This window comes from Salmo salar, chromosome 02 (genome assembly GCF_965601325.2).
Source record: "Salmo salar chromosome 02, fSalSal1, whole genome shotgun sequence".
NCBI classification, from domain to species: domain Eukaryota; kingdom Metazoa; phylum Chordata; class Actinopteri; order Salmoniformes; family Salmonidae; genus Salmo; species Salmo salar.
Genome location: NC_138292.1, coordinates 75,025,574 through 75,047,617, shown reverse-complemented (window position 1 = coordinate 75,047,617; position 22,044 = coordinate 75,025,574). Strand labels below are relative to the sequence as shown.

The window sequence follows — 22,044 nt, the reverse complement described above, 5'->3', positions numbered from 1 at the left end:
AGTAGTAATGTCTGAGATGAGAGATTCATCATATCACAACATATTAATAGTAATGTCTGAGATGAGAGATTCATCATATCACAACATATTAGTAGTAATGTCTGAGATGAGAGATTCATCATATCACAACATATTAGTTGTAATGTCTGAGATGAGAGATTCATCATATCACAACATATTAGTAGTAATGTCTGAGATGAGAGATTCATCATATCACAACATATTAGTAGTAATGTCTGAGATGAGAGATTCATCATATCACAACATATTAGTAGTAATGTCTGAGATGAGAGATTCATCATATCACAACATATTAGTAGTAATGTCTGAGATGAGAGATTCATCATATCACAACATATTAGTTGTAATGTCTGAGATGAGAGATTCATCATATCACAACATATTAGTAGTAATGTCTGAGATGAGAGATTCATCATATCACAACATATTAGTTGTAATGTCTGAGATGAGAGATTCATCATATCACAACATATTAGTTGTAATGTCTGAGATGAGAGATTCATCATATCACAACATATTAGTAGTAATGTCTGAGATGAGAGATTCATCATATCACAACATATTAGTAGTAATGTCTGAGATGAGAGATTCATCATATCACAACATATTAGTTGTAATGTCTGAGATGAGAGATTCATCATATCACAACATATTAGTTGTAATGTCTGAGATGAGATTCATCATATCACAACATATTAGTTGTAATGTCTGAGATGAGAGATTCATCATATCACAACATATTAGTAGTAATGTCTGAGATGAGAGATTCATCATATCACAACATATTAGTAGTAATGTCTGAGATGAGAGATTCATCATATCACAACATATTAGTAGTAATGTCTGAGATGAGAGATTCATCATATCACAACATATTAGTAGTAATGTCTGAGATGAGAGATTCATCATATCACAACATATTAGTAGTAATGTCTGAGATGAGAGATTCATCATATCACAACATATTAGTAGTAATGTCTGAGATGAGAGATTCATCATATCACAACATATTAGTTGTAATGTCTGAGATGAGAGATTCATCATATCACAACATATTAGTAGTAATGTCTGAGATGAGAGATTCATCATATCACAACATATTAGTAGTAATGTCTGAGATGAGAGATTCATCATATCACAACATATTAGTAGTAATGTCTGAGATGAGAGATTCATCATATCACAACATATTAGTAGTAATGTCTGAGATGAGAGATTCATCATATCACAACATATTATAGTAATGTCTGAGATGAGAGATTCATCATATCACAACATATTAGTAGTAATGTCTGAGATGAGAGATTCATCATATCACAACATATTAGTGTAATGTCTGAGATGAGAGATTCATCATATCACAACATATTAGTAGTAATGTCTGAGATGAGAGATTCATCATATCACAACATATTAGTAGTAATGTCTGAGATGAGAGATTCATCATATCACAACATATTAGTAGTAATGTCTGAGATGAGAGATTCATCATATCACAACATATTAGCTGTAATGTCTGAGATGAGAGATTCATCATATCACAACATATTAGTTGTAATGTCTGAGATGAGAGATTCATCATATCACAACATATTAGTTGTAATGTCTGAGATGAGAGATTCATCATATCACAACATATTAGTAGTAATGTCTGAGATGAGAGATTCATCATATCACAACATATTAATAGTAATGTCTGAGATGAGAGATTCATCATATCACAACATATTAATAGTAATGTCTGAGATGAGAGATTCATCATATCACAACATATTAGTAGTAATGTCTGAGATGAGAGATTCATCATATCACAACATATTAGTTGTAATGTCTGAGATGAGAGATTCATCATATCACAACATATTAGTAGTAATGTCTGAGATGAGAGATTCATCATATCACAACATATTAGTAGTAATGTCTGAGATGAGAGATTCATCATATCACAACATATTAATAGTAATGTCTGAGATGAGAGATTCATCATATCACAACATATTAGTAGTAATGTCTGAGATGAGAGATTCATCATATCACAACATATTAGTTGTAATGTCTGAGATGAGATTCATCATATCACAACATATTAGTTGTAATGTCTGAGATGAGAGATTCATCATATCACAACATATTAGTAGTAATGTCTGAGATGAGAGATTCATCATATCACAACATATTAGTAGTAATGTCTGAGATGAGAGATTCATCATATCACAACATATTAGTAGTAATGTCTGAGATGAGAGATTCATCATATCACAACATATTAGTAGTAATGTCTGAGATGAGAGTTTCATCATATCACAACATATTAGTAGTAATGTCTGAGATGAGAGATTCATCATATCACAACATATTAGTTGTAATGTCTGAGATGAGATTCATCATATCACAACATATTAGTAGTAATGTCTGAGATGAGAGATTCATCATATCACAACATATTAGTAGTAATGTCTGAGATGAGAGATTCATCATATCACAACATATTAGCTGTAATGTCTGAGATGAGAGATTCATCATATCACAACATATTAGTAGTAATGTCTGAGATGAGAGATTCATCATATCACAACATATTAGTTGTAATGTCTGAGATGAGAGATTCATCATATCACAACATATTAGTTGTAATGTCTGAGATGAGAGATTCATCATATCACAACATATTAGTAGTAATGTCTGAGATGAGAGATTCATCATATCACAACATATTAGTAGTAATGTCTGAGATGAGAGATTCATCATATCACAACATATTAGTTGTAATGTCTGAGATGAGAGATTCATCATATCACAACATATTAGTTGTAATGTCTGAGATGAGAGATTCATCATATCACAACATATTAGTTGTAATGTCTGAGATGAGAGATTCATCATATCACAACATATTAGTAGTAATGTCTGAGATGAGAGATTCATCATATCACAACATATTAGTAGTAATGTCTGAGATGAGAGATTCATCATATCACAACATATTAGTAGTAATGTCTGAGATGAGAGATTCATCATATCACAACATATTAGCTGTAATGTCTGAGATGAGAGATTCATCATATCACAACATATTAGTAGTAATGTCTGAGATGAGAGATTCATCATATCACAACATATTAGTTGTAATGTCTGAGATGAGAGATTCATCATATCACAACATATTAGTTGTAATGTCTGAGATGAGAGATTCATCATATCACAACATATTAGTAGTAATGTCTGAGATGAGAGATTCATCATATCACAACATATTAATAGTAATGTCTGAGATGAGAGATTCATCATATCACAACATATTAGTAGTAATGTCTGAGATGAGAGATTCATCATATCACAACATATTAGTTGTAATGTCTGAGATGAGAGATTCATCATATCACAACATATTAGTAGTAATGTCTGAGATGAGAGATTCATCATATCACAACATATTAGTAGTAATGTCTGAGATGAGAGATTCATCATATCACAACATATTAGTTGTAATGTCTGAGATGAGAGATTCATCATATCACAACATATTAGTTGTAATGTCTGAGATGAGATTCATCATATCACAACATATTAGTTGTAATGTCTGAGATGAGAGATTCATCATATCACAACATATTAGTAGTAATGTCTGAGATGAGAGATTCATCATATCACAACATATTAGTAGTAATGTCTGAGATGAGAGATTCATCATATCACAACATATTAGTAGTAATGTCTGAGATGAGAGATTCATCATATCACAACATATTAGTAGTAATGTCTGAGATGAGAGATTCATCATATCACAACATATTAGCTGTAATGTCTGAGATGAGAGATTCATCATATCACAACATATTAGTTGTAATGTCTGAAATGAGAGATTCATCATATCACAACATATTAGTTGTAATGTCTGAGATGAGAGATTCATCATATCACAACATATTAGTAGTAATGTCTGAGATGAGAGATTCATCATATCACAACATATTAATAGTAATGTCTGAGATGAGAGATTCATCATATCACAACATATTAATAGTAATGTCTGAGATGAGAGATTCATCATATCACAACATATTAGTAGTAATGTCTGAGATGAGAGATTCATCATATCACAACATATTAGTTGTAATGTCTGAGATGAGAGATTCATCATATCACAACATATTAGTAGTAATGTCTGAGATGAGAGATTCATCATATCACAACATATTAGTAGTAATGTCTGAGATGAGAGTTCATCATATCACAACATATTAGTTGTAATGTCTGAGATGAGAGATTCATCATATCACAACATATTAGTAGTAATGTCTGAGATGAGAGATTCATCATATCACAACATATTAGTAGTAATGTCTGAGATGAGAGATTCATCATATCACAACATATTAGTAGTAATGTCTGAGATGAGAGATTCATCATATCACAACATATTAATAGTAATGTCTGAGATGAGATTTTCATCATATCACAACATATTAGTAGTAATGTCTGAGATGAGAGATTCATCATATCACAACATATTAGTTGTAATGTCTGAGATGAGATTCATCATATCACAACATATTAGTAGTAATGTCTGAGATGAGAGATTCATCATATCACAACATATTAGTAGTAATGTCTGAGATGAGAGATTCATCATATCACAACATATTAGCTGTAATGTCTGAGATGAGAGATTCATCATATCACAACATATTAGTAGTAATGTCTGAGATGAGAGATTCATCATATCACAACATATTAGTTGTAATGTCTGAGATGAGAGATTCATCATATCACAACATATTAGTTGTAATGTCTGAGATGAGAGATTCATCATATCACAACATATTAGTAGTAATGTCTGAGATGAGAGATTCATCATATCACAACATATTAGTAGTAATGTCTGAGATGAGAGATTCATCATATCACAACATATTAGTAGTAATGTCTGAGATGAGAGATTCATCATATCACAACATATTAGTTGTAATGTCTGAAATGAGAGATTCATCATATCACAACATATTAGTTGTAATGTCTGAGATGAGATTCATCATATCACAACATATTAGTTGTAATGTCTGAGATGAGAGATTCATCATATCACAACATATTAGTAGTAATGTCTGAGATGAGAGATTCATCATATCACAACATATTAGTAGTAATGTCTGAGATGAGAGATTCATCATATCACAACATATTAGTTGTAATGTCTGAGATGAGATTCATCATATCACAACATATTAGTTGTAATGTCTGAGATGAGAGATTCATCATATCACAACATATTAGTAGTAATGTCTGACATGAGAGATTCATCATATCACAACATATTAGTAGTAATGTCTGAGATGAGAGATTCATCATATCACAACATATTAGTAGTAATGTCTGAGATGAGAGATTCATCATATCACAACATATTAATAGTAATGTCTGAGATGAGATTTTCATCATATCACAACATATTAGTAGTAATGTCTGAGATGAGAGATTCATCATATCACAACATATTAGTTGTAATGTCTGAGATGAGATTCATCATATCACAACATATTAGTAGTAATGTCTGAGATGAGAGATTCATCATATCACAACATATTAGTAGTAATGTCTGAGATGAGAGATTCATCATATCACAACATATTAGCTGTAATGTCTGAGATGAGAGATTCATCATATCACAACATATTAGTAGTAATGTCTGAGATGAGAGATTCATCATATCACAACATATTAGTTGTAATGTCTGAGATGAGAGATTCATCATATCACAACATATTAGTAGTAATGTCTGAGATGAGAGATTCATCATATCACAACATATTAGTAGTAATGTCTGAGATGAGAGATTCATCATATCACAACATATTAGTAGTAATGTCTGAGATGAGAGATTCATCATATCACAACATATTAGTTGTAATGTCTGAGATGAGAGATTCATCATATCACAACATATTAGTTGTAATGTCTGAGATGAGATTCATCATATCACAACATATTAGTTGTAATGTCTGAGATGAGAGATTCATCATATCACAACATATTAGTAGTAATGTCTGAGATGAGAGATTCATCATATCACAACATATTAGTAGTAATGTCTGAGATGAGAGATTCATCATATCACAACATATTAGTAGTAATGTCTGAGATGAGAGATTCATCATATCACAACATATTAGCTGTAATGTCTGAGATGAGAGATTCATCATATCACAACATATTAGTAGTAATGTCTGAGATGAGAGATTCATCATATCACAACATATTAGTTGTAATGTCTGAGATGAGAGATTCATCATATCACAACATATTAGTTGTAATGTCTGAAATGAGAGATTCATCATATCACAACATATTAGTAGTAATGTCTGAGATGAGAGATTCATCATATCACAACATATTAATAGTAATGTCTGAGATGAGAGATTCATCATATCACAACATATTAGTAGTAATGTCTGAGATGAGAGATTCATCATATCACAACATATTAGTTGTAATGTCTGAGATGAGAGATTCATCATATCACAACATATTAGTAGTAATGTCTGAGATGAGAGATTCATCATATCACAACATATTAGTTGTAATGTCTGAGATGAGAGATTCATCATATCACAACATATTAGTTGTAATGTCTGAGATGAGAGATTCATCATATCACAACATATTAGTTGTAATGTCTGAGATGAGATTCATCATATCACAACATATTAGTTGTAATGTCTGAGATGAGAGATTCATCATATCACAACATATTAGTAGTAATGTCTGAGATGAGAGATTCATCATATCACAACATATTAGTAGTAATGTCTGAGATGAGAGATTCATCATATCACAACATATTAGTAGTAATGTCTGAGATGAGAGATTCATCATATCACAACATATTAGTAGTAATGTCTGAGATGAGAGATTCATCATATCACAACATATTAGCTGTAATGTCTGAGATGAGAGATTCATCATATCACAACATATTAGTTGTAATGTCTGAAATGAGAGATTCATCATATCACAACATATTAGTTGTAATGTCTGAGATGAGAGATTCATCATATCACAACATATTAATAGTAATGTCTGAGATGAGAGATTCATCATATCACAACATATTAATAGTAATGTCTGAGATGAGAGATTCATCATATCACAACATATTAGTAGTAATGTCTGAGATGAGAGATTCATCATATCACAACATATTAGTAGTAATGTCTGAGATGAGAGATTCATCATATCACAACATATTAGTTGTAATGTCTGAGATGAGAGATTCATCATATCACAACATATTAGTAGTAATGTCTGAGATGAGAGATTCATCATATCACAACATATTAGTAGTAATGTCTGAGATGAGATTCATCATATCACAACATATTAGTTGTAATGTCTGAGATGAGAGATTCATCATATCACAACATATTAGTAGTAATGTCTGACATGAGAGATTCATCATATCACAACATATTAGTAGTAATGTCTGAGATGAGAGATTCATCATATCACAACATATTAGTAGTAATGTCTGAGATGAGAGATTCATCATATCACAACATATTAATAGTAATGTCTGAGATGAGATTTTCATCATATCACAACATATTAGTAGTAATGTCTGAGATGAGAGATTCATCATATCACAACATATTAGTTGTAATGTCTGAGATGAGATTCATCATATCACAACATATTAGTAGTAATGTCTGAGATGAGAGATTCATCATATCACAACATATTAGTAGTAATGTCTGAGATGAGAGATTCATCATATCACAACATATTAGCTGTAATGTCTGAGATGAGAGATTCATCATATCACAACATATTAGTAGTAATGTCTGAGATGAGAGATTCATCATATCACAACATATTAGTTGTAATGTCTGAGATGAGAGATTCATCATATCACAACATATTAGTTGTAATGTCTGAAATGAGAGATTCATCATATCACAACATATTAGTAGTAATGTCTGAGATGAGAGATTCATCATATCACAACATATTAGTAGTAATGTCTGAGATGAGAGATTCATCATATCACAACATATTAGTAGTAATGTCTGAGATGAGAGATTCATCATATCACAACATATTAGTTGTAATGTCTGAAATGAGAGATTCATCATATCACAACATATTAGTTGTAATGTCTGAGATGAGATTCATCATATCACAACATATTAGTTGTAATGTCTGAGATGAGAGATTCATCATATCACAACATATTAGTAGTAATGTCTGAGATGAGAGATTCATCATATCACAACATATTAGTAGTAATGTCTGAGATGAGAGATTCATCATATCACAACATATTAGTAGTAATGTCTGAGATGAGAGATTCATCATATCACAACATATTAGCTGTAATGTCTGAGATGAGAGATTCATCATATCACAACATATTAGTTGTAATGTCTGAAATGAGAGATTCATCATATCACAACATATTAGTTGTAATGTCTGAGATGAGAGATTCATCATATCACAACATATTAATAGTAATGTCTGAGATGAGAGATTCATCATATCACAACATATTAATAGTAATGTCTGAGATGAGAGATTCATCATATCACAACATATTAATAGTAATGTCTGAGATGAGAGATTCATCATATCACAACATATTAGTAGTAATGTCTGAGATGAGAGATTCATCATATCACAACATATTAGTTGTAATGTCTGAGATGAGAGATTCATCATATCACAACATATTAGTAGTAATGTCTGAGATGAGAGATTCATCATATCACAACATATTAGTAGTAATGTCTGAGATGAGAGATTCATCATATCACAACATATTAGTTGTAATGTCTGAGATGAGATTCATCATATCACAACATATTAGTAGTAATGTCTGAGATGAGAGATTCATCATATCACAACATATTAGCTGTAATGTCTGAGATGAGAGATTCATCATATCACAACATATTAGTAGTAATGTCTGAGATGAGAGATTCATCATATCACAACATATTAGTTGTAATGTCTGAGATGAGAGATTCATCATATCACAACATATTAGTTGTAATGTCTGAGATGAGAGATTCATCATATCACAACATATTAGTAGTAATGTCTGAGATGAGAGATTCATCATATCACAACATATTAGTAGTAATGTCTGAGATGAGAGATTCATCATATCACAACATATTAGCTGTAATGTCTGAGATGAGAGATTCATCATATCACAACATATTAGTAGTAATGTCTGAAATGAGAGATTCATCATATCACAACATATTAGTAGTAATGTCTGAGATGAGAGATTCATCATATCACAACATATTAATAGTAATGTCTGAGATGAGAGATTCATCATATCACAACATATTAGTAGTAATGTCTGAGATGAGAGATTCATCATATCACAACATATTAGTTGTAATGTCTGAGATGAGAGATTCATCATATCACAACATATTAGTAGTAATGTCTGAGATGAGAGATTCATCATATCACAACATATTAGTTGTAATGTCTGAGATGAGAGATTCATCATATCACAACATATTAGTTGTAATGTCTGAGATGAGAGATTCATCATATCACAACATATTAGTTGTAATGTCTGAGATGAGATTCATCATATCACAACATATTAGTTGTAATGTCTGAGATGAGAGATTCATCATATCACAACATATTAGTAGTAATGTCTGAGATGAGAGATTCATCATATCACAACATATTAATAGTAATGTCTGACATGAGAGATTCATCATATCACAACATATTAGTAGTAATGTCTGAGATGAGAGATTCATCATATCACAACATATTAGTAGTAATGTCTGAGATGAGAGATTCATCATATCACAACATATTAATAGTAATGTCTGAGATGAGAGATTCATCATATCACAACATATTAGTAGTAATGTCTGAGATGAGAGATTCATCATATCACAACATATTAGTTGTAATGTCTGAGATGAGATTCATCATATCACAACATATTAGTAGTAATGTCTGAGATGAGAGATTCATCATATCACAACATATTAGTAGTAATGTCTGAGATGAGAGATTCATCATATCACAACATATTAGCTGTAATGTCTGAGATGAGAGATTCATCATATCACAACATATTAGTAGTAATGTCTGAGATGAGAGATTCATCATATCACAACATATTAGTTGTAATGTCTGAGATGAGAGATTCATCATATCACAACATATTAGTAGTAATGTCTGAGATGAGAGATTCATCATATCACAACATATTAGTTGTAATGTCTGAGATGAGAGATTCATCATATCACAACATATTAATAGTAATGTCTGAGATGAGAGATTCATCATATCACAACATATTAGTTGTAATGTCTGAGATGAGAGATGCATCATACTTGCTCTTGATAGACGACCAGATGCCAGAAACGTTGTGGAGAGGTTAGAGGATGTTGTTAGGTTTGGGAGTGTTGTGGAGGTGTATGGGGATGTTGTAGAGAGGTTTCTGAGGGTTTTGGAGGTGTTTGGGGATGTTGTAGAGAGGTTTGGGAGGGTTGTGGAGGCATGGGTTCTGGAGGTGACAGGTGATGGTGTAGAAGTGGGAGGAGCTGTGAGTCAACAGAAAATACAGTTAAACACCAATATTGAAACAACTTCATGTCAGGAAATAAGTCAGGAAGTGAATTACTAGATACAAATGTATATGGAGTATTCTCTTACCATCTTTAACTATGAGACGCAACTCTTGGAATGTGTCTTTTATAGTTCGGTCCACTCCACACCAGTAGGTCCCTGAGTCTGACTTCCTCAGGTCCTTGATGGTCACATAGAATACATCTCCCTTGTTTTCTATACTGTATCTACCTTGAGATGCATTCTTAATCCCTTTAGTTTCAACCAGAATGTCTTTACCAGAACATGTCCCCTTGCAGAAGTATTTGTTGTTGTTCCCTGCCAATGTGAATGAGCTGCCCACAGTGACTTGTCCTCCTACCACTTCCTTAGTGACAGCTGACTCCACAACACACAGAGCTGTCAAACAGAAACACACAGTACAGTCACAACTGATGACCTGTGAGAAATACTTTAAACCTGCTGAAATCTTAGTTTAACCCTGCATAAACTCTTACTTTAACCCTGCTCAAATCTAACTTTAACCCTGCTCAAATCTAACTTTAACCCTGCTCAAATCTTAATTTAACCCTGCATAAACTCTTACTTTAACCCTGCTCAAATCGTACTTTAACCCTGCTCAAATCGTACTTTAACCCTGCTCAAATCATACTTTAACCCTACCAAAATCTTACTTTCTGCAAAGCTGTCATCAAGGCAAAGGGTGGCTACTTTGAAGAGTCTCAAATATAAAATACATTTTGATTTATTTAATACCTTTTTTGTTACTACATGATTCCATATGTGTTATTTCACAGTTTTGTTGTCTTCGCTATTATTCTACAATGTAGAAAACAGAAAAACAAAGAAAATTCTGGAATGAGTAGGTGTGTCCAAACTTTTGACTGGTACTGTATCTTATTCCTTATGTACTATATGATCCAGACAGTATGATAGAAACTGATACAGACAGACAGACAGACAGACAGACAGACAGACAGACAGACAGACAGACAGACAGACAGACAGACAGACAGACAGACAGACAGACAGACAGACAGACAGACAGACAGACAGACAGACAGACAGACAGACAGACAGACAGACAGACAGACAGACAGACAGACAGACAGACAGACAGACAGACACAGAACTCACCTGAGAGGAGACAGCAGGAGACAACATGGAGTATCTTCATTCTGGACAGTTACTCCTCAGTTACTGTACTGTTAAAGTTACTTTACCAACACAGTTACTATACTGTTAAAGTTACTTTACTATCACAGTTACTATACTGTTAAAGTTACTTTACTACACTCCAGGAAGCACAGGTCCACAACAGCTTGTCTGTAAGTTACTAGTTTGACAGCAGGGTGTTTCTGAAGTGCTCGTCTTTCCTTATTGAAAGCTCCTCCCTCCTCTGACACCTCTCTCTCTATATATATATAGATATATATATAGATATATATATATAGATATGTCTTGCTTGCATTGCCAAAGCAGAGATACTGTATATCCATCTCTGTCTCTCTCATTTCAATTAATTTCAAAGGGCTTTATTGGGAGGGGAAACATATGTTTACATTGCCAAAGCAAGTGAAGTAAAATGCATGTCAGAGAGATTGAGATGGTGGTGGTCTTGCTATAGGACAAACCCAGGGCCAACCGTACCAGCATATGGTCTCACAAGGGGTCTGAGGATCTCATCTCGGTACCAAATGGCAGTCAGGCTACCTCTGGCGAGCACATGGAGGGCTGTGTGGCCCCCCAAAGAAATGCCACCCCACACCATGACTGACCCACCGCCAAACCGGTCATGCTGGAGGATGTTGCAGGCAGCAGAACATTCTCCACGGCGTCTCCAGACTCTGTCACGTCTGTCACGTGCTCAGTGTGAACCTGCTTTCATCTGTGAAGAGCACAGGGCGCCAGTGGCAAATTTGCCAATCTTGGTGTTCTCTGGCAAATGCCAAACGTCCTGCACAGTGTTGGGCTGTAAGCACAACCCCCACCTGTGGACGTCGGACCCTCATACCACCCTCATGGAGTCTGTTTCTGACCGTTTGAGCAGACACATGCACATTTGTGGCCTGCTGGAGGTCATTTTGCAGGGCTCTGGCAGTGCTCCTCCTGCTCCTCCTTGCACAAAGGTGGAGGTAGCGGTCCTGCTGCTGGGTTGTTGCCCTCCTACGGCCTCCTCCACGTCTCCTGATGTACTGGCCTGTCTCCTGGTAGCGCCTCCATGCTCTGGACACTACGCTGACAGACACAGCAAACCTTCTTGCCACAGCTCGCATTGATGTGCCATCCTGGATGAGCTGCACTACCTGAGCCACTTGTGTGGGTTGTAGACTCCGTCTCATGCTACCACTAGAGTGAAAGCACCGCCAGCATTCAAAAGTGACCAAAACATCAGCCAGGAAGCATAGGAACTGAGAAGTGGTCTGTTGTCACCACCTGCAGAACCACTCCTTTATTGGGGGTGTCTTGCTAATTGCCTATAATTTCCAGCTGTTGTCTATTCCATTTGCACAACAGCATGTGAAATTTATTGTCAATCAGTGTTGCTTCCTAAGTGGACAGTTTGATTTCACAGAAGTGTGATTGACCTGGAGTTAGATTGTGTTGTTTAAGTGTTCCCTTTATTTTTTTGAGCAGTATATTTTATTATGTATTTTTCTGACATTTCATTGATCTGGATCGTTGATCAAGTATATTAATAAATCTATTCTCTTATCGACAACCAGTCATCTCTCTCTCTCTATTGAGCCTGGGGACGAGGTTACAGTTATTCTAATGAATTATATGTTTCAACTCAGTCAATTCAGGAAATGAAGTGAAATTCCATTCACGGATTGAGAAGTCCACATGGAAAATTATGGTCGTCGATGATGCATTTAATTGCTTTTCATTGTCTGGTTTGAAATGGAATTTAATTGAATTGAATTGGACCCCAGCTCTGGTAACAACAACACTGTGTCACAACCAGACGATCAGACAACCTCTTCTCTTCAGACTACAGATGTCACGTCCTGACCAGCAGAGGGCGTAATTGTATTAGTTTTGGTCAGGACGTGGCAGAGTTTTGTGTTATGTGTTAGTTAATTGGGGTTGGACTCCCAATTGAAGGCAGGTGTGTTGAGTTGCCTTTGATTGGGAGTCCTATATAGTAGTGTGTGTTTTTCCTTGGGGTTGTGGGTAATTGTTTCTGTTCAGTGTGTTATGATGTCAGTACTGTTTGGCTGTCAGTTGTTTCTTGTTTTGTAAATTGTATAGTGTTCGTTCTTAATTAAATGAGGATGAACACTAACTCCGCTGCACCTTGGTCTTCTTCTCTCCATGATGACAGCCCTTACAACAGACCATAGAATTACATATTAGAACTTAATTACATAATAGACTTTAATTAGTGCTACAGAGTCTATTCAGAGTCAATAGCTGTGACATTGTTTGACATCCAATGCTTTGTCATTCAGCGCCTGATTGTTAGTGGTTGGGGTCACGAGCAATGCATTCTGGGTCAGCGTTGGACACAGGCTGAGGGTCCACTGCATTCTGGGTACAAGTTCTTTCTTCCTCCTCACCATCATCAACATGTTAGACAGTGAGGAGAATCATTAGGTGAAGAAAGATACAGACGTGCACACACATGCATTCAAGTTAAAAAGCCATTACAGTGAAAGTCCAGGTTCTGCACACAAAAATAAGATTCGCGTTTCACGTTTCTAACCAAGAAATATAAAATGTTCTAGAAATGTTTAATGGAAGATATAGACTATGATGCTGTGCACAATGATACACTGACACAAATGTAAGAACATAAATTATTTATGTCTAAATATGTGAATACATTTCGCATTTGACTCTTATATACCATTTCCAAGATTGGCCACTTTTAATATTTTGTTTACATTTTATAAAAGTCTAAATGGTATCTTATACACTACAGTTGGGGGAAACATGGGACAGTGATGCTTATTTCTAATGTAATAATCTTGTTGTTCCACCTTGTAAACCAGTACCAGAAATCCTCTTGAAGGTTTTTCACACTTACTAGAGAGCTCTCTTTTAAGTACGCCCATTCAGCATCATTCACATCCTCTTAAGCCGTATCCCCACCCATCTCTTTAAGAACTCACATGAGGCCATGTGTTAAACTGAGTGATTAAGGTAGTGTAGTAAACAAGTGGTGAAAGTAGTAGACTACAATAGGGAACATCTCCAGGTAAAAAGACACTTAATTGGCCCAGCGTCGTCCAGGTTTGGCCGGGGTAGGCCGTCATTGTAAATAAGAATTTGTTTCTAACTGACTTGCCTAGTTAAATAAAGGTGAAATAAATCAAATAAAAAATATATTAAAAACAATATATAAAAAATCTAGTCCTTTGCCTATATAATAACATGTTGTTCTTCACATTGCCTCTGATAAAGACACTATAAATCAAATCATATGAAGATAGAGATGCTATTAATATACATGTCAAGGTGACCAGGGACAATTATATGGCTTAACAGAACAAATACGATAGTCGGGAAGCAAGTACAGGAAGTGAATCATTTAATAAATAAATAGAACGTAATATAAAACAAGAAAAGCGTACAGACATGAAAACAAAAACGAGTCAATAACGCCTGAGGAAAGAACCAAGGTAAGTGACAGATAAAACGAAGGTAATCAGGGAAGTGTTGCAATCCAGGTGAGACTCATGAGGTGCAGGTGCACGTAACAATAGTGGCAGGTGTGCGTAATCATGAGACAGCTGGCGACAACGAGCGCCAGAAAGGGGGAGCGGGAGTAAACATGATGCACGACCTACACAGATCGATCAAGATGGTGAGATACAACTAAAGGGACAAAGTGGAGGAGCATTTCAGTGGGACAGACACGAGGCGTATGGGGTCACGGATTACAAAAAGAAAGCCAGTCACATCGCAGACACCAACGCCACCATACCCGGACGAGCTAAATACCTTTTTCTCAGGCAACTCTAAGCCCTTGAGGACAATGAGGGCTAAGTGGTTAAGGTCTCCACGGAGGACATGTGTATTAGAGGATACTGTTGGGCTGCATCACAGCCTGTTATAGCAACTCCACCACCGCTGACCAAAAGGTGTCCTGCCTGCCCTCCAGGACACCTACAACACCAGGTGTTGCAGGGAGGCCAAGAAGATCATCAGGGACCTTAGCCACCCGAACTAAGGCCTGTTCTTCCTGCTTCCATCACTTAGACAGTATAGGAGCATCATATCAACAACTGGAAAACTAAAGTTACCATGTTTGTTTCAGCAGAGGAGGAACACATTATTGAGATGGTGACAATATAGTTAAAGTATCAGTCTATTTGATTATATATGTTTTACATTTCATTAATCCACATTTACAGTATTTCAGAAAGTATGGTCCAGAATGGATTTTGATAGGTTAAAAAATGATTCAAATGTTACAGAGACTTTACTGACTGTAAATACTAGTAAATAGCAGAACATTCCACTTGAAGGTCCATCCAACTGTCAGGTTGGTGGGTGTAGCTGGTGTATAAAGTCAGGCGCAAGAGAGCAGAGATGAGTGAAACAACACGCTTTACTAGACAGCACAAAGTAAAACAATTCACAAAGTGCAAAAAGAACGGTTGCCACAAAACACGGGTGATAAACAGCACCCGGCACAAACCAGCCGGAACATACCGTCCCGAACAATTAACAAACACACACAAAGACATGGGGGAAACAGAGGGTTAAATACATGACAAGTAATTGGGAAATGAAAACCAGGTGTGTGGGGAAACAAGGACAAAACAAATGGATGGGCGATGGCTAGAAGACCGGTGACGTCAACCGCCGAACGAACAAGGAGAGGAACCGACTTCGGCGGAAGTCGTGACACCAACTGATAATTACTAGTGGGAGGTTAAAAAATTATTCAAATGTTACAGAGACTTTACTGACTGTAAATACTAGTAAATACCAGAACATTCCACTTGAAGGTCCCTCCGACTGATAATTACTAGTGGGAGACTTGTCTATCATCCCTGAGCATCGACTTCTCCCACATACTGACCACTGACTTCACGAACTGAGGAAATTACCTTGACAGCAGCATTTACAGAATTACATACAACAACAAAACAATACTTATATTAAAACAATCTATTAATATGGTTTTTGAACACTTTAATTTGATTACAAGCATGATAGATGTACTGTTATTTCATGGTTGACGCAGTTTGATATTAGTCAATCAGCGATCTCAGTGAGTTCACATCAAGTGAATGTTTACAACTTGTTGCTCTCAGTTTACTAGAGGTATTTTCAGAGTTTCCAACATGTTATTAACACAGCGTTAGTTTGGGTCTGTTGTTTTACTAATGAGGGTTTGGTAGGTGGAGTCTTGGGTTGTTGTGTTGAGGGTTTGGTAGGTGGAGTCTTGGGTTGTTGTATTGAGGGTTTGGTAGGTGGAGTCTTGGGTTGTTGTGCTGAGGGTTTGGTAGGTGGAGTCTTGGGTTGTTGTGCTGAGGGTTTGGTAGGTGGAGTCTTGGGTTGTTGTATTGATATAATATAACAGATGATCTTTGCTATCAGGAAGAGGGGACTAGAGAAGTCAGATCAATGTTTTATTCAGTTAAGAACGTACAATTGCTTAAACAAGTCAGACAAAATCACTTCATAAAACCACAATAAAATGATGACAGATTTATATTAAAACAAAAATCATTCCCCTTAACACAACACAACCCCCTGGTCCAGGCACATTCCCCTTAACACAACACAACCCCCTGGTCCAGACACACCCCCCTGGTCCAGACACATTCCCCTTAACACAACACAAGCCCCTGGTCCAGACACATCCCCCTGGTCCAGACACATTCCCCTTAACACAACACAACCCCCTGGTCCAGACACATTCCCCTTAACAGAACACATTCCCCTGGTCCAGGCACATTCCCCTTAACAGAACACATCCCCCTGGTCCAGACACATTCCCCTTAACACAACACAACCCCCTGGTCCAGGCACATTCCCCTTAACAGAACACATCCCCCTGGTCCAGACACATTCCCCTTAACACAACACAACCCCCTGGTCCAGACACATCCCCTGGTCCAGACACATTCCCCTTAACACAACACAACCCCCTGGTCCAGACACATCCCCCTGGTCCAGACACATTCCCCTTAACACAACACAACCCCCTGGTCCAGACACATCCCCCTGGTCCAGACACATTCCCCTTAACAGAACACATCCCCCGGGTCCAGACACATTCCCCTTAACACAACACATCCCCCTGGTCCAGGCACATTCCCCTTAACAGAACACATCCCCCTGGTCCAGACACATTCCCCTTAACACAACACAACCCCCTGGTCCAGACACATCCCCCTGGTCCAGACACATTCCCCTTAACACAACACATCCCCCTGGTCCAGGCACATTCCCCTTAACAGAACACAACCCCCTGGTCCAGACACATCACCCTGGTCCAGACACATTCCCCTTAACACAACACAACCCCCTGGTCCAGACACATCCCCCTGGTCCAGGCACATTCCCCTTAACAGAACACATCCCCCTGGTCCAGACACATTCCCCTTAACACAACACAACCCCCTGGTCCAGACACATCCCCCTGGTCCAGGCACATTCCCCTTAACAGAACACATCCCCCTGGTCCAGACACATTCCCCTTAACACAACACAACCCCCTGGTCCAGACACATTCCCCTTAACACAACACAACCCCCTGGTCCAGACACATTCCCCTTAACACAACACAACCCCCTGGTCCAGACACATCCCCCTGGTCCAGGCACATTCCCCTTAACAGAACACATCCCCCGGGTCCAGACACATTCCCCTTAACACAACACAACCCCCTGGTCCAGACAAATCCCCCTGGTCCAGGCACATTCCCCTTAACAGAACACATCCCCCTGGTCCAAACACATTCCCCTTAACACAACACAACCCCCTGGTCCAGACACATTCCCCTTAACACAACACATCCCCTTTGTCCAGACACATTCCCCTTAACACAACACATCCCCATGGTCCAGACACATCCCCATGGTCCAGACACATTCCCCTTAACACAACACAACCCCCTGGTCCAGACACATATCATAACACTAACCTACCCACAACACATTCCCCTGGTCCAGACACATATCATAACACTAACCTACCCACAACACATCCCCCTGGTCCAGACACATTCCCCTTAACACAACACATCCCCATGGTCCAGACACATATCATAACACTAACCTACCCACAACACATTCCCCTGGTCCAGACACATTTAATGCCTTATTTCACCTAGTCGGCTCATGGATTCAAACCAGCTACCTTGCAGTTACTGGCCCAACACTCTTAACTGCTGGGCTACCTGCATCCCATAATAGATGATCTTTGTTGTCAGGCGGAACGGTCGAGAGAAGTCAGATCAGTTTTTTATTTAGTTGTTGGGGCTAGGGGGCAGTATTTGCAAAGCCGGATAAAAAAAACGTACCCGATTTAAACTGGTTACTACTCTTGCCCAGAAACGAGAATATGCATATAATTAGTAGATTTAGATAGAAAACACTCTACAGTTTCTAAAACTGTTTGAATGGTGTCTGTGAGTATAACAGAACTCATATGGCAGGCCAAAACCTGAGAAGATTCCATAAGGGAGTGCCCTGTCTGACAATTTGTTCTCCTTCTGTGGCATCTCTATCAAAAATACAGCATCTCTGCTGTAACGTGACATTTTCTAAGGCTTCCATTGGCTCTCAGAAGGCGCCAGAAAGTGGAATGACGTCTCTGCAGTCTCTGGGCGAAGAACAGCAGGAGTTTTTATGAGTGGTCAGGCAGGGAACAATGACACTGGAGATGCGCGTCCACGAGACAGACTCCATGTTTTTCTTTCAGTCTTTGAATGAATACAACGTCACCCGGTTGGAATATTATCGCTATTTTACGAGAAAAAACACATAAAAATTGATTTTAAACAGCGTTTGACATGCTTCGAAGTACGGTAATGGAATATTTCGAATTTTTTTGTCACGAAACGCGCTCGCGCGTCACCCTTCGGATTGTGACCTGAACGCACGAACAAAACGGAGCTATTTCAATATAACTATGGATTATTTCGAACCAAAACAACATTTGTTGTTGAAGTAGAAGTCCTGGGAGTGCATTCTGACGAAGAACAGCAAAGGTAATCCAATTTTTCTTATAGTAAATCTGAGTTTGGTGAGGGCCAAACTTCGTGCGTGTCAAATTAGCTAGCCATGATGGCCGGGCTATCTACTCAGAATATTGCAAAATGTGCTTTCGCCGAAAAGCTATTTTAAAATCTGACACCGCGATTGCATAAAGGAGTTCTGTATCTATAATTCTTAAAATAATTGTTATGTATTTTGTGAACGTTTATCATGAGTAATTTAGTAAATTCACCGGAAGTGTTTGGTGGGAATGCTAGTTCTGAACATCACATGCTAATGTAAAAAGCTGTTTTTTTATATAAATATGAACTTGATTGAACAAAACATGCATGTATTGTAAAACATAATGTCCTAGGAGTGTCATCTGATGAAGATCATCAAAGGTTAGTGCTGCATTTAGCTGTGGTTTTGGTTTTTGTAACATATATGCTTGCTTTGAAAATGGCTGTGTGATTATTTTTGGCAGGGTCCTCTCCTGACATAATCTAATGTTTTGCTTTCGCTGTAAAGCCTTTTTGAAATCGGACAGTGTGGTTAGATTAACGAGAGTCTTGTCTTTAAAATGGTGTAAAATAGTCGTATGTTTGAGAAATTGAAGTAATAGTATTTCTAAGGTATTTGAAAATCGCGCCACGGGATTCAACTGGCTGTTGCGTAGGTGGGACGAATTCGTCCCGCCTAGCCCAGAGAGGTTAACATAATGTCCTAGGATTGTCATCTGATGAAGATCATTAAAGTTTAGTGCTGCATTTAGCTGTGGTTTGGGTTTATGTGACATTATATGCTAGCTTGAAAAATGGGTGTCTGATTATTTCTGGCTGGGTATTCTGCTGACATAATCGAATGTTTTGCTTTCGTTGTAATAGCATTTATGAGGTGTTTGTATTTCGCGCCACGCTATTCCACTGGCTGTTGACTAGGTGGGACGCTTGCCCAGGGAGGTTAAGAATGTACAATCATAAATACAATTAAGACAAAATAGCCTCACAATAAAATTATAATTATAATTATTATAATGCTCATCATCATCATCATCATCATCATAATCTACTGGGTGGCTGAGCTCATATAGAACAATTTAAACTGCGAAGGCGGAGTTTGATGACTCCACCCCTATATCACTGTCAGTTTTCACCAGGGCATTTGGCGTTTGCATCCGGGCTCCTAAATTGCCCATAAAGTGACACCTCCTCTCAATTGGGCAAGACATGCAAACTCACTGTCACTGAGAGAACAGGAAGTAGCTAAGTGACTGCGAGTGTGTGTATCTTGTGATTGGTTGCCAGTGACTCAAGTGTCTATGGGTATGCTGCCTGTGGAGTAGATGGGAGGAGCCTCAGAGGAGCTGTGTGGATGATTGACAGTAGAGTAGGTGGGGCTTTGACCATAATTCACAGTAGCATAGTCACATGATGAAGTGTCCTCTTTAGCAATGGCAGCGGTGGCCTCATTGGAGCAGCTGCCCTCTTTAGTAATGGTGACTCTGGCTTCGTTGGGGCTACTGGGGTTCTTGTGGAAGTTGACGCTGTCGTGGTGGAGAGAGTCAGAGTGGCTTGTGGGTAAGTTGGCGGTGGCATAGATGGTGAAGGTCGCAGCATCTGAGTCTGACTGTAGGGGGCGCTCCATTATTTCCTCATAGTCACCATCACCATGACAACCCTGGAGAGGAAGAGGAGGAGAGAGGGAGGATTAGAAGGAAGAGAGGGAGGAGGAGGAAGAGAGACAGATACAAAGAGAGAAAGCGAGAGAGAGGGGAGTAGAGGAAGAAGGGACAAATAAAACACACTCAATGACATCACTCAGTCAAAAAAAGTATAATTATACTACAGACACTGACCCCTTCATTGTTTCCTGTGTCTGGACTCACTCTGTGTGTTGAAGAGACCGATCCTGTGGAACACAACACACACACATCACTCAGAGAGAGAGAGAGAGAGAGAGAGAGAGAGAGAGAGAGAGAGAGACAGAGAGAGAGAGAGGAAGAGAGAGAGAGAGACAGGAAGGGAGAGAGAGGACTACAGACAGCCAGTCAGACAGACAGACAGACAGACAGACAGACAGACAGACAGACAGACAGACAGACAGACAGACAGACAGACAGACAGACAGACAGACAGACAGACAGACAGACAGACAGACAGACAGACAGACAGACAGGAGCGCTGCACTTCCCCCAGAATCAGGCCAGGCTCAGACACTCCTCAGTGACTATTCATTCTCTATTTCTCAA

General features: G+C 37.6%; 1 protein-coding gene across 2 annotated transcripts in view; it reads right to left on the bottom strand.

The window, feature by feature from the left end:
* Positions 1 to 17,206: 17,206 nt before the first annotated feature.
* The window catches only part of LOC106606799 (uncharacterized), a 102,962-nt gene continuing 98,124 nt past the window's right edge, over positions 17,207 to 22,044 (bottom strand). For both annotated transcript variants that reach the window (XM_045709645.2, XM_045709642.2), the window contains 2 exons: positions 21,652 to 21,704; positions 17,207 to 21,473 (listed from right to left, as the gene is read on the bottom strand). In XM_045709645.2, coding sequence (XP_045565601.2) covers positions 21,105 to 21,473; positions 21,652 to 21,704 — 422 coding nt within the window. In that variant the 3' untranslated portion in view covers positions 17,207 to 21,104. The remainder of the gene's footprint in view (positions 21,474 to 21,651; positions 21,705 to 22,044) is intronic.